Source organism: Stegastes partitus, unplaced genomic scaffold (genome assembly GCF_000690725.1).
Source record: "Stegastes partitus isolate 25-593 unplaced genomic scaffold, Stegastes_partitus-1.0.2 Scaffold406, whole genome shotgun sequence".
NCBI lineage: Eukaryota > Metazoa > Chordata > Actinopteri > Pomacentridae > Stegastes > Stegastes partitus.
In genome coordinates, this window is record NW_007578137.1 from 268,395 (window position 1) to 287,467 (window position 19,073).

The 19,073-nt window shown below is 39.0% G+C and overlaps 1 protein-coding gene across 1 annotated transcript in view; it reads left to right on the plus strand.

Annotated features, from left to right (window-relative positions):
• The window catches only part of zbbx (zinc finger, B-box domain containing), a 46,062-nt gene that overhangs the window by 17,040 nt on the left and 9,949 nt on the right, over positions 1–19,073 (plus strand). The window contains exons 6-8 of the mRNA XM_008285526.1: positions 368–463; positions 15,251–15,487; positions 17,875–18,088. Coding sequence (XP_008283748.1) covers positions 368–463; positions 15,251–15,487; positions 17,875–18,088 — 547 coding nt within the window. The remainder of the gene's footprint in view (positions 1–367; positions 464–15,250; positions 15,488–17,874; positions 18,089–19,073) is intronic.

Consider the following 19,073-nt stretch of genomic DNA (forward strand, 5'->3'; position numbering starts at 1 on the left):
TCTCTCTCTCTCTATCTCATAGACACACTTACACACCTTGAAGCTTCCTGCCAGAGAAGCCATTTCAATATTCATCCCTCCTGTCAAAGTTTGCATGGCAAGGTTGAGGTTAGCGGAAAGGACAAGATATCCAGCTTTAGGTTTAAATCTTAACAAAAGTTTCGCCTGCTTGCCAGTGCAGATCATTGAATGAATGTGCACAATCACATAATGTACATGCACATATTGTTCTCTGTGTATTTAACAATTTCTGCTTCCGTAACACATTTAACTACCCAAATCTTTACATCCGTCTCTTTTATATATTCTCACTTACACACACGCCCGCCCACACACACTGACGGCACTGTGTGGTTCTGTTTTGTAGATGTGTGCTGAATGTACCGAGAACTACTGCATTGGTTGCTTTGCCAAATTTCACCAGAAGGGGGCACTGAAGCTCCACAGCATGATCCCCATTCAGGTGAGCATTGTCGCATGTGCATCAAGTCTGTCTCATCTGTGTGTCTGTCTCTCTGTCTGTCTTTCACCGATACTTTCAATAATATCTTTTTAGTTCCTATCCTCACTCTGCTTCACTCATTCTTACTTTAGTATTTCTTGCATCCCTGACTGAATCTTGTTATTCAACCTCATCGTTTTTCTTCTTTCTCTGCATGAGCACCCCATACCAGTTTTGCATGCATACACATCAAGACTGGGCAATTAATCGAAGATTTTTTTTTTTTTTAACTGACCCAGTTTTACTCATGTTAGAGTGTTCGATAAATTAATTCTTTCACTCAGGCAGTCAGCGTGCTCTTAATGCTGTGAAGCTGCCTTAACTTGCCTGTAAATTCAACAACAAATCAAAGCTTATCTTACTGACAATTACAGTTATCGTGTTCTCACTATCTTAAAGACCCCTCCAGTAAAAATCAAGTGTTTAACCTTGTTAGCATGTCCATGTTTTTATATAGTAGAAGACACAGCATGAGCATTTTTGGCCTGAAGCTACCGATGCTGTTCTTAATTCAGGCAACCAGGGCTTCGTACGTAACAAACCAAAGAAACCAATCCCGACAACTTGTGGGAAGAGGTTTTCTGTATTATTCTTCTTCAGAATTAGTTTCTGGTTTGAACATCTATGGCACATTATTCCGCTATTACGACTCGCTATTGTATGGAGTCTGACAGTGTTTAGGCGAAGTTGAAGGTGAGCAGAAATGCTGGAGCTGCAGGTGAGCAGCAGCGGGATTGCTTTGATGGGGAAAAAATGTATATATTTTAAGTGCATGTGAATACATTAGCACTCATACACAAAGAAATGTGGGAGGCATGCTCCTGTAAATACATAGTATATGCAAATAGCATATAGTATTATATTAAATAGTACCAGATGATAGATCAGAAAGTGCAGAGGGAAAAAGAGGGAGTTGGTAAGCTAGCTAGCCACATGTTTTTTTTCTTCCCTATATTATGATTAGTTTGGCATCTGACACTGGATGACTAGATGACAATGTCTGTGATCCCACGCTACTTTATGACCTAGAAATTGCATACTGCACATTTACCCGATACAGCTAAACTATAAAGGACAGTAAAGAAAGTGGATATCAGGCCAGTGTTGACAAAACAGAAACACACAGGTAAAGACGAGGAAGAGCTGACACAGAAAACGAAGCCGTCTAAGTTGTGTCAACACACTTTGGCTTCAGTTAACATGGTACAGAGCTGAACAGAGCTTTGTTTCGAGAAAATGCAACCAGTTTATTTTAACATCTTCAACAAACAAAAAGGCAGCAGCAGGATTTAGCAGATCTCACCCAAGGACTTTTTAGATACAGCAGTCCGTGCACACTGTTTGCTACTCCATGTGGTGAAGCTATTTAATTTCCTAAGCACCTTGGTCCGAAAAGGAAAAAGTCTGAAGTATTAAAGTTGTTTACTTATTGATTTGCTAAAGTGTCAAAAAATCCTCTAGTTTTATTTTTCGCCTTAACACATGGTCAACAGTTGAATTCAGTTTTAGTCATATACCACCAATTTACAGCATGAGTCATCTCAGTGCACTTTACGTGGTAAGATCAGTACCAGGAAGCCAAAGAATTCAAATAAATCTAGGATTTATTGTCCCTCGTAAATAATTCGGCTATTTTTAATCAAAAATACAATTGTACAAAACAATATTTTTTTAAAAAGATTAACTGTTAAATTAACCATTTTCAAAGTAAGTATAATATTTTTTGTGGTTTGATTTTAAATGGTGTCGCACAACCCTACCCACACAAAAACACAAGCTACAACGCAACCAGGCTCTCACATTGCAACAGAGAAAAGAGTACAGGCCTCAGGCAGCAGTGAACCCAAGACCAGCAGCAGCAATCTTCAGTCAAAGATAAAACAGAAAGACAAGGCAGCAGGTCAATGGCAGAGAGTTTAATTAGGCCAATGCACCTGTTTTGGATCCACAAACTGGAAAAAGATCCAGCTGTACATCTACACAGAATATAGCTATTAATTTAGAAGTGATGAATACTAAATTTAATCCTGGATGACAAATGTAAACATCTTATTTTGCACATCCATTTATAAAGAAATAAATAAAAGCAGGCAGCTGATTAATGTCCTAAAGTTAAACAGTAGTATACTCTGCATGCATTTTGTACCAATAGATATGATAGCATGATGATACAAAACTTAACATAGCAGAGTATTGTCTCTGTGCATTGTTGTTGTCTGACAGCTGTGACAGATAGACAAAAACCTACACAAAACCTGCACTTCTCAAACTCTGTCAGTGTGCGCTTGTGGGTACACTAGATAACAAGCATACATGAAGACACAGATCTGCTGAACTCACACATCACTGCATACTACATTGGGAACAGAATACAGGGGACAAGCAGCTGTGACCGCATGCACACACACAGACTCGCACACACACACACACTGATTCATACACATATACACAGAAACACAAACAATGGGTTGCATTTATTAAGCAATGGCCTATTAAGCCAAATTTGTATGGAAAGCATTTTTAAAAGGGGGATCTCATTTATCCAAAGATACACCAAATACTCATGATGGCAGTGAGAGTAAGTTGTGTTGTTCAAACACCCTTTAACCATTTCCCCCCAAACCTGCCATTGAGTTTTAAAGGCATTTTTTTGTTTGTTTATTAATATATCATAAAATTACACAATTTGTCAAAGTCAAAAACTGTGAAAAAACACAAAGAATTTTAAAGAATAACTTTCCTTACAATCCTTTAAAGTATGTGTGACATAGAGTTCCAAAAGGAAAACCCAACAAATCTGAGCATACTTTTTTTTATTTATCAAACTCATGTTATTCTGTATCTCATCAAAAAAGTATGAAAAGTAAACCATATACACCAGATCTTGTAAAATACAAACAAATCTTCCTCAGCGCAACCGCGAAGCCATGAGTGAATCAGCTGCAGTAACAGTTCTGTGACAAATATTCAGGGACTTTTGGGGTGACCTGCAGGCTGTGTTTACACAGGGCAGAGAGGAGACAACAAGAGAGATTGGGAAGAAATTCCAACATACTTGATCAATGAAATAAATGTAGCATGACTCAAAAATGCTATACAGAGGAGCAAGTTGTCAGCAAGTTATTGGAAGATACATTCAGAATGAAATATCTTTCTTAGAGTTGATCTGCAGAGTAGTGTGAATAACTCCTAGTTTATGGAGGTTGTAAAAATGTAAACAGGCCTAGTCATACAGCTTACAGCATGTGGAGCCACAATTTTTTTTCCCCGGTATTGCCTCCCAGTATTTCCCACCTGTATGCACTTGAGAATGTCTTTTGAATTTTTACGCTTTTTTTTTTTTTGTGCAAAGCAAGAAATGTAACTTTTGCTTTTATTCTCTTTCTATGATTGTTTGCATTATAACTGTGTAATAATACACACAGGACATTTTTGAGTTCTCTCAAATTCCACTTATTTCCAAGCTGTGATGTTTACATATAGATGCAGGACTTTTTTTTATTGCTATAAACAATGAATCCACAGTGAGTAAAAATGTGACAGGAACAGAAAAACACCCAGAATCTGCTTGGGGTTCTGAGCGTTAAGATCATGGCAGGTTTGAACGAGACAGAATAGGATTTTGAGCCAATATCACTGTCCTTCTATCTAGTAAACATACTACTTTATCTTTAATGTCAAGACTACAGGTTTGCTCTCTAAAGCAGACTTTCTTAAAATATTTACTTTTCAAATTAACTCCTTCAACATTTTTTCAATGATTTGGTGGTGGACAAGTGAATTCCTTGATGCCTTTTTTTCCCCTCTGTAATATACTATGGCATGCTCTCAAATCACTGTGGCATGCCAGCCTGTTATCAGGTCCACTGCTACAAATGTGATGCGTCATGATATTATATTTTGGTAGCAGGACCAAGCAGTGCTGGTCTCCAAAATTAACCAAGCAAAAGTGATTGGCTGTAGCGAAGCAACTGACTGATAAAGAAGCACCATTTGTAAAAGTCTTGCCATATTCAGTTCTAGTGCCTTTGCAGCTCGTGTGCAATGTAAAAGTTGCTGAGGTATTGAATTTATTTTCCCTTGAGTATTCTCTCTTTGTTCCTAGTATGTTCAGAAGGCATGTATTCATTTTTTCAGTATTTTTTTGTGGCTACTGACGTCGTGGCTGCTATTAATGCATTATGTAGTTACTCTGTGTACTCATGGCTTTTGGTAATCTTCTATTTTCTGCTAGCTGCATTGTTTTCCCTCCCAACATGTATGCAATTTTCCCTGCCTCTTTTTTGTTTTCTTGGATGCTAGTATTTTCATCTAAGTGTACTCACTTTTGAATGGTTGTATGGACATACAACGCATTCTTTGATTTATCTGGCAAAATGTGTTTCCTTAGGTTTTTATGTTTTTGTGCACAGAACTGTACAACTTAGAATAGCAAAATATTAACCTATAACTATTAATAATAGCGTAGTTTAAATAGACAGCTCTTTGTTCAGTCTTTGTATCTATGTCCTACCTGACTATTGGCTGGGTCGACACACTAATATGTATTGAGTAGCCACCATGATGGAACGAAGCCATGCACACTGACAGAGACAAAAAGTGCACATGCTGGAACAGCTCCGTGAAACCACACAAGACAACTCTCTCTCTGTATCTCTTCAGTGTTCATCTCTGTTTCCGTCCTCACTTTAGTCACTGGTAAAGCAAAACTGTGTATTTTGGCAGGACATAAAGACTGGGGATTATACACATGCAGCTGACACAGGCATATCTCTCCCTCTCTCTTCTGCTAATCCTGTTTCATTTGCCTTGGAAAGAATGAGGGAGGGATGGAGGCAGAATGAGAGACAGAAAGACAAAAAGAATATTAATTTCATCAGTATGCGGTGTTGGAGCTTTCATCAGTGCCTCATCAGCTCGTGTGTCCAGCCTCTTACACACACACCTCACTCAATTAATGTATGCAAAGCATTCTTGGTATTTAATTTAGCCTAAACCGTGTGGGGTACCAGATGGGTGTTCTATGCCTTGGTATATCAAAACACTGACAGGCAATTTTTAGTTATACAACAACATTTAAAATTGGCATTACTATGTTTAATTGAGCTAATTTAAACGTTAGGAAATTGTTTTATTGCACTCTCCCACCTTCCTCTCTCTCTGCTGCAGCTGCAGCACTATATATAAAGTTAGTCTCTTTGCAGTGCCTTTTACTTGTACAATCATTCTATTTTTGGTACCTCAACCCACAGGAGTTTCAGCAGAGTTAAACAATAGACCAAGGGTTGTGACTGCAAGCATTTTCTTTGTAGTGCTGTATGTGAGAAATATAAAGCAAATTTTAAGTTTCCCTTGTCACCTAAAAAAGGCAAGTCAGAGGTGCTGGTTCCACAGCTGAATAGTTTCCTGGAGCTGGTATAGCAGGGGTTGCCCACCTTGTTGATACTATGTGGAAATGTGTTGGCTGGAACCCTAGATTTTCCAACTAAAAGACAATCTTTCTGTGCATTATTCAGAGATTATAATGTACACAGTGGGGACTTTTTTGCCCACCAGCATGCTTGTGGTACCAGTTTTAATTGTACCGTTATTATTATTGACTTACTTGCTTTCTATCAAATTAAACAGTTAGCATTCATTGTTAACAAGTACTGTTACAGTTTCTTGATTAACAGTCAACCCCAACAAAGAAGACATGAAACCAAATCAAACCTGACATAGGAAGCACCAAGCTTCATCACTTTGCAGATGACCGCTTGGTAAAAATAAGGGTTGATAACTGTAGGAAATGTCCTAGAATTCTTAACAGTGCACTGTGATGTTGTGATAACAGCACATACTTTTGGACATTGTTTCCTTAAAGGCATTCATTGTGTTGCAATCCGTTGGACACATGAAAAGTGACAGAGGTTGTCTGAAGAGGGAAAAAAGAGAGCTTAAGGGAAAAGTTCAAAGCCGTACCTATCCTCCCCCCCATTTGACCATTGTGTGATGTTGGTATGATTTATGGATTGTAAGTTTGAGAAAGTTACTTTCAGACTGAGCCCATTGCAATTACACCGTCAGAAAGGGGGTTTCACATGCTGTTAGATGATCTGACAACCTCTTAGTTTGAGGCTTAACAAGGTCTTCAGTGTCCTTTGATGTGCACCTGTAAACACAGCTGGCTGATGACCAAAAAGAGAAATAGATCAAGGTGGATGGCTGCAGTTGTTTCACTTTTAAAAAATCCATGTAATGCAAAGATTTGCCATCAGATGCTCATAAGATGAGGAAAGTAATGTCTCCAGGCTTGTGGGCTTGTTTACAAACAAAGATTTAATTGCAGGAGAAAATGTCTAGAGTTTCCAAGGCAAGTAATTCGATGCTGCAAAAGCCCTTTATTAAATGTGGCTTAGTTAGTGCTGATTTAGTTGCAGATATCCCCCCCACATGTTTAAAGTAAACTACCATTGTCCCCACTCTGCTTCTATATTTTCTAAACTCAGTAACTTGCTTGTTTCCTTCAAAATCTTGTCAGACAGTTTAAATCTCTGTGAGGGTGCTGCAGGTCAGTTTTAGTGGCTAACAGTACAATAGTTATTTTAACTGACATATACTACGCCGCAAAACCTGATCCCATACTGCCTGGATGACAGGCCCCACACAAACGGGAAAGTACACAGGAGTACTCATGGATGCTGTTTCATCAGGAGGTTGATCATATCACAGAGCCCAACTAAGCTGCTGGTTTGACCAGCCAAGAGCCGTTGAAAGTGTACCTCAAAGCCATCCATGATCCCTCAAATCCTTCATCTGTCATAATCCAAACATGGTTACAATGTACATTGGGGGTGTGAACACAGAAAGGTTGTCAGCCCAACTCCAAACCCCAGATCGGATCTAAACAGATGACATGTTGTTATGTTGTCTGTTACATTTTCTGAATTATTGTTCTGTGTCTAGACCTTATAATCACCATGTCACATACTACAGCATGTGTTAATTTTTTCCAATCATCAATACCTCAGTCTTTGGTGCTGTTTATAATTACTGAAAAGCATCTTAACCACCTGATTGTTTGTCTGCAAATACAAAATTAGCATCACAGAAAAACTTGGTGTTGAAAAGATGTTTTTTGGCTTTCACTTGAGTAAAGCAGTATTTAAGCTAAGTAAGCCTTTTATCTTTCCAATTGACTTAGCTTTTGTTGGTGCCTAAATGCCGTAAGCCAGTTTTCCAGTGTTACTTATGTCACCCACTGACAAAGACGCTGACAGGCTTTGTTTGCATTAGCCTTTATATATTGCCAGCTGCCTACCACCTTTTCTACATGGCAGTATGTCAATTTGAAGCACAACCATAGCTGACTCCAAACAACTTGTACATTAGTATAATGACTGGAAGTGTTGTCTATGGTTAGACTTTTGGGGTGCTACAGGTTTAGTTGCAGGCGTACCAAGCTACTGCAGAACTGGTAAAATATGGCTTTCAAAATTGTTTTTCAACTTCAAGATATTGAACCTTGACATTAGAAATCACTCACAACAACTGAATGGTTTCGTTTTTGGAGGTCATCTTAATCAGAACTTCCAAAAAGGACCTAGATTAGATTCTGTCAAGGGTGAAGTTCTTGAGCTAAGCATCTGGTGCCATTATACCTACAGAGTGAAAATGTAACTCTTGTTTTTGAGTTCTGGTTTACCCTTTAAAGTCAGCTTTGTAAGAGCCAAAGTTCACAAGTACTAAATCCATATTCATAAGCAATTCTATAACCCTTATTTCATATACCCACCTAGAGAGGCTGTTATAATAAGGAATGACAGTCCATGAATGCCCAATTAAAAAAATAAAAATAAAATAAAGACTTCCTAAAAGCCGAAATCCATAAGTAATAGTGGCAAAGCTTGGACTACAACAGCACAACTCTGTAAAGTGAAGCCTGATTCTCGTGAATATGCCTTACCTTGGTTACCATGACCAAATGTCACATACCCTGAGCTAAAGTCATTTAGCACCAGTGTCAAAGCTTTTTGAGGAGGATTTATGAGGAAATATGCTGTGACCCACTGCTTGGGCTGGCCCTTCAGACTCTGCCCATCACCATGCTACACCCATAAAACTGCACTGACCTTGAACCATGTCACCCACTTGCCCCAGTTGGGCTTCTAGACCCTACCCGCCCTTAAGCACATCTCCCTAGGCAACACCCTTAAAACCTAGTCTGCTTAGAATCACATTCATAGGTACTGTACTATCAAAGCCATATTTAAAAGGAAATATTTACCCTAAATACATATGCTAACCTAGACGGAATGGCTGATATAACTGTTAAATTCATAATGCCCCTCCAAAAGCCATAATTGTTAATCTATCGCCAATATTTGTTACAACGCTCTAATCAGCCCAGCTGTTTGATTATCATCAAGCTTTCGTACACTTACAAATTCTTCTTCCCCTGCAATAAATGACTTTGTAACAGCACTGGCACTGTTTCATGATCTAGCTCCCCATCCCCCATAGTAAATAGGGATCATATTCAGGCCAGAAACCAGGATGATTCGTCCACTGTCTCGTTTGATTGCTTCCCCCCATTGGCCTCCCTGTTATCTGGAAGTCAAGATCCAGTTTTCTGCTGTTACAGCCAAACTGTTTAGGGTCGGCTAGGAGTAACAAAAGCCAGGTGTAATTAGTGAAGGTAATTTATTGCTTAGTGACATAATTAACACACAAAAAAATGTGACAATACAAAGAAAACCGTGTTGGTGGATGTTGCTAAATCAAAGAACCTAATAAAACCAAACAAAGGCTAACAGAGTTATCAAAGCTAGCTAAACAAAACAAAACAACTAAACTCCACAGCCAAACGTCAACAGCAACACCCACAACCAACAGAAACGAGTACCTCCAAACACACAGAAGACACATGTAACTCATAAACGAGTTATGCAGCTGCTAGCAGAAGTGACCCGTGTTACTAAAACACGTGAAACTTCGAACCTAGTCAGGTAGCTGCTAACAGGAGCTACAGAGAACACAAAACACAAAGACCCAAAAGGCACCAAAGTGAACTGCTCGCACTAAATTACAGCTGCCTTGCCTGTGAGGTTGGATGCAGATTTATGCTTCAGGTGTATTGATTGCTGCAGTTGATTGGATGAAGGTGGAGGGAACCGGGTGGTGGCCCAATCAGACAGGAGGCGGGGAGAACAAGGGCTGGAGTGCAGGTCTTCAGCCCCAGGCTAATTATCAGAGGTGACTGGCACCTGGTGTTCTGGAAGCTCTCAGCCAGCCAGAAATGGGCCTACACAGGCCATCTCTCCACACACAGTCTGTAAAAGTCCACCACAACAGCAAGACGGTACACAAGCACTGGGGGCCGTGACATCTGCCTAAATTTGCCAATGTAGGGCGGTCATATGAAAAAGAGATCATTTGTTTGCCCTCTCCCCAACCCCCTGTTCTGTCACTTTTCTCTCTAAAATTTGGCAGGTAAATGTGCAATCCTTTTCCAGTAAGTCCTTTACTTGCAATGATTTTCTGACTTCTGTTTGCTTGAACCTTTTCTTATGGCTAATGAGACTTGGCTCACCTATATAATATTGTACCTTTAAGTGAAACTATCTGTGTGGTGGCACAGCTGTTATACATGGAAACAGTTTTAAGTGCATGCTTATGCCTTTTGTTTTACTTTATTTGCTTCTTTTTTTTTTAAGTTTTCTATTTACTGGTTGGGTTCCTTTGTTCTCTATACTTCTGAAGCTTAATTGTTTTATTCCTGAATTTTCAGCTCATCTCTGATTATTCCAAAACTTGATATATCATCTTTGGTGATCTTAATAACCATGTCCTTCTCATCCCCTTTCCTGTGATTTCTTGAATCATAAAGATCCTTGTAGTTTAAATCACATTGTAAAATGTGCCACACCTCCTAGGTCATACTTTAGATCTGGTCCTGGTGGAGTTAGTGTTTTTTTTCCCCCCTTGAATGGGAACCTTGTTGACTTTAATATCTGAGATCATAACGCTTTTATTTTCAATGCCCCTTTTTCATACCCACTGTTAAACCTTGTACCACCGTTTTGTCACGAGTCCCTTCTGCTGATTCTGCCAGTAAAAATTTCTCCAACAGCTTAACCTTGAGCTCTTTTCTGCAGCAACAGTGCCCTGATGCCATGGCTCATACTTTTAACAATATCTGCCACTCCGCCCTTGACCACACTGTTCCTCTCAAATTCCTAAAGATAAAAGTTGAATCCTTCTCTATGGCTTAATGAGTACTCTAAGCCCCTCAAGAGAATGCTAAACATATATTAAAGGCAAATAGGTTACAAGTCTTCCATGGCCATTTAATTTCCACAAATGCCTATAATTTTATTTAAGGCAACTGATTCTGTTGTTAGTTGTTTAAACATGCATAATACTGACCCTAGCCTTGAATTCACTGAGGATTTTGTGACTGACTTTGTTTAAACGATGGAGGATATTAGTATTAGCATTATATACAGGGTCTGCTCTTAACTGCTTATGCTCATTTTTGCTCATGAACACGATGTTTTCTGTTGACGAAAATTCCCAATCTTCTGTGTCTCATGGTGTTCCTCAAGAGTCACTCTTGGGTTTGTTCCTGTTATCCATTTATATGCTGCCCTTAGGTCACGTCATTAATAAACATAATGTCATAATGACAGCACCCATTTGACCTAACCCAACTTACCACCCGTGTCTGTCTGATACCAGTTTGTTGGACTTCTCAAAATTTTCTTCAAATTTAATAATGACATTAAATCAATTTTATAAAATCAGATTATTCTTATCTTTTAAGGATCTGAAAATGGTTGCAAATGCTTTTTTTTTTTTTTTTTTTAAAGTCTAGGTTGATATTTTATTGTTTAACTCCAATACTGGCCTCCCTACATTGGCTACCTGTTCATTGCCTCATTGGTTTTAACATTTTCTTTTTGGCTTTCAAAACTTTGCATGACTAAGCCACTAACTTTATCAAGGATCTACTAACCCCATATAAGCCATTACACCACGTTAGCTCAGCTGGCTTCTGGTCATTAGCTCAGCATGATTGGTGGCATGGGGTTTTTGGACTTTTGGGGATTTACTCGCTGAAATTAGATTTTCTAACTCTTTTACGGTTTGTTAAACCTCTTGTAAAGCAGTTTTAAAACAAACAAACAAAAAATCCCATTTAATTTAATCAAATTTGTTTTAATGTTTTAATGATTTAATCCTTTTGTGAAGCACTTTGTAATAATGTGGATATGAAGAAGTGACAGTGATGAGAATGATGATGATGATGATGATGATGATGATGATGATGATGATGATGATGATTATACTGCATTGCCTGAACTGCTTTCACTTTCTTCGCATTTCCATTAATACACATTGTATAGTTTTGACACCTTCGAGTGAAGGTACCAGTCCACAGATGGGTTAACCTCTGTGGCCCTGCTGGTCAGTGGTGATTAATGGAACAGAATTATGAATTTAGCCTGTGGTATATACATAATCAGTTCACTGTGCTTCACATTTTCTCTTGTCCAGTGTGTAGATATCTGATCGCATACGATGTAAATACAATTTTTTCATGGAAAAAAGTAGGATTTGAGTGTGTCTGTTCTGCTATGGCAGAAGCAGAATGGCTTTGTGGCTAAAATGGGATAATGTAAAAACAATCTGCATGATAAGTCTGATGCAACATGTGACATTAGCCATTTCCGATTCCATATGCTCCTTTAGGTCACAAAATCAGGCTATCATCATTAATAGGTGTAGGAGTTAAGAGATTAGTAAGAGTTACAAAGGATTATTAGTGTAGCTGTTTTCCAGGTAATGTAATCAATGGTAGAGTCTAAGCGTCCATTAAAAAGAAGATTTACGTGGTTGAAGTGACTTAGTCGTTAGCCCTTTAGCTAGTTGTCGTCAAAAGAGAACCTGCCATGTTGTGTCTTAGGTATGTGAAAAAAATAAATAAATGAAACGCACAGGAAAGCAACAAGTTTGGATGTAAACATGTGAAAAAATAAATACAGTTGTATTCTTGTATTTAAACAGTTACATAATTTTTCTAATTTTTCCTTCATACAATGACCACAATGTATTTGAAATGAAGCAATCAAGATGTGATTGAAGTCGACCATCAGCTATAATTTAAGAGTTTTTTTTCTTGTCATTTCCTGACAAATTCAGGAGATAGGAAGTCTGGAGTGGATTCCATTTTGTATTTAGTAACAGCTCATTGGAAGTCTCAATATGTGCTCGAAAGAGGTGTTAATGCAAGTGAAGAAGCCCGTCATTAGGCTGAAAAAACAGAACGGGGTAGACAGGTAAAGTGAAACACAACTGAATTTTCCCCCTTGGTGAAGAAAAACCCCTTCACTACATTTGACCAAGTCAATAACACTTTTGAGGATGTAGGCGTATTGTTGCCTAAGTCTACAATCAAGTGATGTAAAAACAGGTTTTACCTCAAGATGCAAACTACTGGTAACAATCAAGAACAGAGAAAACAGATTATACTTATACAACACTCTGTAGATCAACGCGACCAAGATTTACTAATACCAGAGTGATTGGAAGAGAAGAGTATGGTGACAGGTTTATGATCTAAAGCACACCATATCATCCTCCTACAGGTAATGTGGAGGCAGCGTTATGGCATTAGCATGTTTTACTGCTGGTGGAACTGGGTCATCAGTGTTTTTTGATGATTTCATTGTTGATAGACGTAGCAGGATGAATTCTGAAGTGTAAAGCTTTACTTTCTGCTCAGACTTAGTCAAATGCTGCAAAACTGATAGGATGGCGCTTCACCATGCAGATCAGTAATTACCCAAAACATATGGTGAAAGCAACTAAAGAGCCTCTTATGGAAAATAAATGCAATGTTCTTTATTATCAGAGTCAGTCAACTGTCATTATCCATCTGAGAATAATTTTTACCTACTGAAGATAAAACTGAAGGCAAGAAGACCCACAGATAAGCGGCAACTAAAGGCAGCCGCAGTAAAGGTGTGACAATGCATTTCAAGGGAGGAGACTCAGCTCAACTCGTTGTTTGATCGTGTTCATGGGTTCCAGACTTCCAGCAGTCATTGACTGCAAAATATTTGCATCAAAGTACTAAAAATAATCGTTATATTTAGAATTAGGTTTGGTTATCAAATTACTTTTGAGACTGTGACAATGGCGAGACTATGAAAAAAATGATTGTCATTCCTAAATGGTTGATGCAATAGTTTTGTTAAATTCCTTGAATCAAAGCTGAAAGTGTCCACTTCAATCACATGTTGATTGCTTCAGTCCATATCCACTGGAGTGGTTTACAGAGGCAGAGGCTGACTGTATGTACCAGCCCTTTATCAGCCAGTAGTTCAAGCTAGGCTAGTTAACATAGAATAACTTGCCAACCCCTGGGTAGCTGCCGAAGTGTTTTCAGACTAATATAAACACAGCACTGGCAATGTCTTTTGGTAGTGGTAGGGTGAGGGTTAACTTGTTTTTATTATTGGGTGCATGTTGAGGATCCGTTGATTTGGTCCCTATGAGTGGCCAAATCAGCAGCGACAAGTGGCATCATGCAACAGGCTTGTTGATTTGGGTGGAAAAACACAGACGCAGAATGCATGCATCGCAGGAAAGTCTGTAGAATGGCTTAGAAAAGGGCTTTTTGGGGGATTCAACTTTATTTAAACAATAAGGGACAAAGCACTGCAGCATTTTGGAAAGACAAGAGCCTCGGCCCACACTGTAATGGAAGCAGTATTATCAGAAGGTCAATATGTCGCATCATAACAAGCGGACAGACATGAAGTATAATACCAACTTTGTCTTTTGACATGCATTACCAGTATCTTTCTGCACAGACTCTTTGTGGATTCATTTACATAAAATGAAGGAGGACACGTTAACTCCATAAAATGGAGTTCACTGTTGCTACTTTCAAGGTTATGCCAGTGATGTAGGTATGAGCACTTAAAATGATTAGGTTGTACCCTCTAAATGGGGTTCATGGCAGCTGTCTACATTGGCCTCATCTCGTTGCCTTTATGTCATCAGTCTACATCAAGTGGGGCTTGCTTGGTACTTATTATCTTAATATGTGGAATGTTGTGACTGATACATCACTTGTCTGCTGTTTGGAAATTAGGACACTTAGGACAAATATTTGTTGATCACAGTTGTAGACAGTGGTCAGATTAACAGCACTGCTGATTAAGAGTCTACCTCCTTAAACCTGTGGCTTTCTTTTCTAGCAAAAAGCACAGCTATGCCTTTAATTTGGTTTTTCACTGCTTGATTGCATTGCTTCACAAAAGGGCTTCATTTTAGTAATGTTAACATGAAAGGAATGTTTTTTCATAATGTGTGTGATGACACATTCCAGAGAAACTGAGGAAAGCTGAATCATTTCAGTCTTTCAAATCTAAAACAGGCAACAAATAAAACAACATTTTATAAGACTGCCCCCTGGAACATTTTGTAGCCTTCACATCTACTTTAATTTATTAAAAAACTAGATACTTTCTTGTTTTAATGTGTTGCATTATTCACAATAATCCCTTGTTTTTATATATTGTGTGTAAAATATATAGGGTTTTCTTCTCCCATTTTCTCCTGATTCCCTTGATTTCCCTGCTGTTTTATTTGGAGTAATTTGTATGTATCGCATCTCTCTCACAATGTGCTGGCTGCCATTTTGTTCAGTAACAACAATGTTGATCCAGTCTCATATACCATGCCCTTCTGTTACAGACAGACTTACAGACCCATGTGAACACTCGAGATGTTGTCAACTGCTTCCAGAGGCAGATTAACCCCAGCTCCCATCCCGGTACCTTTACAAGTCCTAATCCCAGTCCCAGTGCCACCCTGAATTCCAATCACATTATCACATCCAACGCAATTACCAGAGGAGGAAGAGATGAGAGCCCAGAAAAAGGAACAGAGGTTGGGGATAAACATATGAAATTGCACCGTGACTGCAGCCAGGTAGGTGGTAACTACTTATTTAGTCACCTACACGAATACAGTTGCCGTATAAGTGTTCAAGGGCTGAACTTAGTTTGAAATACAGCTACATGGAAATGCATTGATTCACTTAATCTACCACATACAGTATACACACATGGTTTATTGATTAACACCCAAGATACAGACAAACATACAACCACAAAACAAATCCATATGCTCCTCCTAACATCCCACATTAAACACTGCAGAAACCAATATGGCAACTAGCTCAGTGATTTTGCTCCCCTGCAACTCAAATGCACATTGTGTTGAGTTTTTGATTAAACAAAAGAAGAAAGCGTCTTAAGAGAAATGTTGAAAAGGCAGATTATTCATAGGATGAGCCACTACTGTGTACAGATATTGGGCCTTATCAGAGCATGTGCCCTCTCATGGGCTTCTTATTGTGACAACACAAATGAAGTTCATGTAAATGCTTGCTGTGAACACAATCGTCAGGCCAAAGCCTTAAAAATCAGATTATTTATAATAGGGGCTGCAAGGCGGGGCGGTGGTTGTCACCGCTGCCTCGCAGCAAGAAGGTTGCCGGTTCGCTTCCCGGTGAGGACACCCGGGATCTTTCTGCGTGGAGTTTGCATGTTCTCCCCGTGCAGCGTGGGTTCTCTCCGGGTTCTCTGGCTTCCTCCCACACAGTCCAAAAACATGTTGAGGTTAATTGGTGATTCTAAATTGTCCGTAGGTGTGAATGTGAGTGTGCATGGTTGTCTGTCTCTAAGTGTAGCCCTGTGATAGACTGGCGACCTGTCCAGGGTGTCCCCTGCCTTCACCCTGAGTCAGCTGGGATAGGCTCCAGCCCCCCCGCGACCCTAGTGAGGATTAAGCGGTGTATAGAAAATGGATGGATGGATTTATAATAGGGAAGACTGACACATCAAACATCCCAAATGCTACTTTATAACAATATTTTGTGCATTTTGCCCATACATTATTTATAGATTTTTCAAAATATTTTAGAGTAGTCATAAAAAATGTCCTTTTAACATTAACTGTACCAACAAGTGTTTTTTATATTTAGGTATGTTGTTTTGAAGTACTTATTGATCGGTGAATGAAATTTCTCTCCATTTATAGTTTACTTGCTGTGACAATGTGGTAGAAACATATCAAATAGGCTTCTGCACGGTGTGAGTTTTTACCTCTGCACCCTGTGAGTCAATTGAAAAGACTTCATACAAACCCTAATTGACGCTATATCCACAGGCTGTATCTACAGGCAGGCTTGTGAACTGCATGTACCTTTGGACTAAAAAATGCCCTCCAGCAGTGTAGGTCTGGCAAAAACTGTTAGATTGACATTTCAGACTCTTTGCACCACAGAGCTCAGTTGACCTTATTCACACAACAGTCATTTCGAACAGCTGGGGTCAGAAGGTACTGTAAAAAGTCTGTGTATATCAAACTAGTGTTCAACTTACATGTTTAGACTTCAGATAGAGCCGAGATCCTTTAAAGATGCCCCCATCTGAGAGGCCACAACAACTTCCTTACCTGACTCTGAGGTCAGTATGTTTGAAATCCAGGTAATGGGCTGAATGTATAAGAGGAAAAAAAACCCATTGTATACTAGATTCTTGAGATCTATTTCTTTTAAACATTAATGGATGTCACCCACGTTACCAGTGTGTAGACTAGACTGCATCGTCCCCCTAATTCCATTAATTCATATTTGAAGGTGGTTCCTAGAATACTTTTAATATATTATTCAGCGGGGCCCAGGAGCAAGAAACCATTAATCTGTCCTATCACTGTCAATCTAAGATGTAAGAGTTAAATTAGTTGGGCTGTAAGCAGACCTTGTTCATCTTTTTTTATCATGATTTCTAGAAGCTAGGGATGAGAAAATTACAACTACTGCTGAATGCCTACTGAGTTTTAAGTTGATCAGCCTGACATTTGTATGTAATGCAATAAATCACTTTATGATTTTACTTCTGATGAACATTAATCCTAGAAAATAAATATATATTTTTTAATTAATTTCAGTTGAGCTAATATTCAGGTCGACCATGAAGATAGATTAAGATTCCTTGAATACAGCCAAGTGTACAGCCATGCTTGCATAGATCAAATTTTAAAGACATGTTTTTTCTTATTATGCCTGCAGACGGTAGCGTGTCATCACAATACAAATCTTTTTAACTGCTTCCACCATTAAGTATATTTAGTCATGCAACAGCCTAGTACACAGTCATACTCATCAGTGTTAGTATATCACAAAACAGAGTATTTGTTAGTAGTATTGGATTTGTGCTACTGCTGAGCTTTAGTAATGAGTCTTAGCCTTAGCCTTAAGTCTCCTTGTGACCGTCAAGTTCTGATGTCACAAGATTTTCCTTTTGTTGTAGGTGTTGGTTGTGAATCATGGAGAGGAGAAAACGATGGTGGGAAGATTTGAAGATGATAATAAAGGATTCCCATCCCCTCTTCTCATTGGGGAATATAATGAGGAGGAGTCTGCAAGCTCTTTCCAGGAGGCTCTCAGACAGTGGAGAGGGGAGAAGAGCGATGGAGGAGAGGAAGAACCCAGGACAAATGTGTTGTGGATACCTGTCCGACCAGGTGAACTGCATAGACACAAGGCAGAAAATGGGATTAATCCTTTTGTTGGAAAGCATTTATAGTTCTACAGAATTTAAGTGTACCTTTTCTCAGCATCGATCATTATATAATTATTATTACAAATCAGGATCCAAATATTGTTTAGTGGAACTTCAGGTAGCGTAAGCGTACTTCATTAAAAGTAAACAGTAACAGCATAAAAAGTGCACTTATTATTCTAAGGAGTGGTAGGTTGCACCATGCAGAGGAGCAGAATTAAGTGTATATGGACTATTGCATTTTATATCTACTTAACTATGGGTATCAGATGAATACATACGTTTGAAAAATACCAAATATTTTATAATGTTCTATTGCTTTTGCCAACTGCATGCTTCTCTTAGCTCTTCCTCCCTCTTTTCTTCCCATTTTTGCAGTTTTCCTCATCTTTCCTGCTTCCCCACTCGCTGTCTGTGCTCTGATCTGTTAAGGCCTTCTACAGAAAGTGCTTACCACTGCAGTAGGAGGGTAATCCATGGCTGTTGCATATTGAGATAATGACAGGAGTGTTAGGGGTGGCCTTACTCCACACCACAGCACTAATCGCCTCAGTTGTGGGTATGCGTGTATGTAAAAGCTCCACTGTGTCAGGCAATTTTGTGGCTTTTCACTCACACTGTGTTTCTACATGTGCGCATGCGCAACAGTGTTTGTGTGTCTGGGTTTATGTGGGTGTGCATTATTAGCACTATTATTCCAGGTTTTGTGTGTACGTGTCTAGGTGTTTGTGCTTTTTTATTAGACCTCCTATTTTCTCTGCTTTACTGCTTGGACAGACTCTGCTCCTCTCTCCCTTCGCTCTGCTCTGCAAATTGCTGCTAGCCCCTCCAGCCCTAATTATTTCTGTCAGGCCAATGGCACCCAGGCCCAATTTAAAGCTGCCACTGTGGACTGCCAAAGTGTCTGGAGTACAATCATAACATTTCTCTTTTCCTTTCTTACTTCT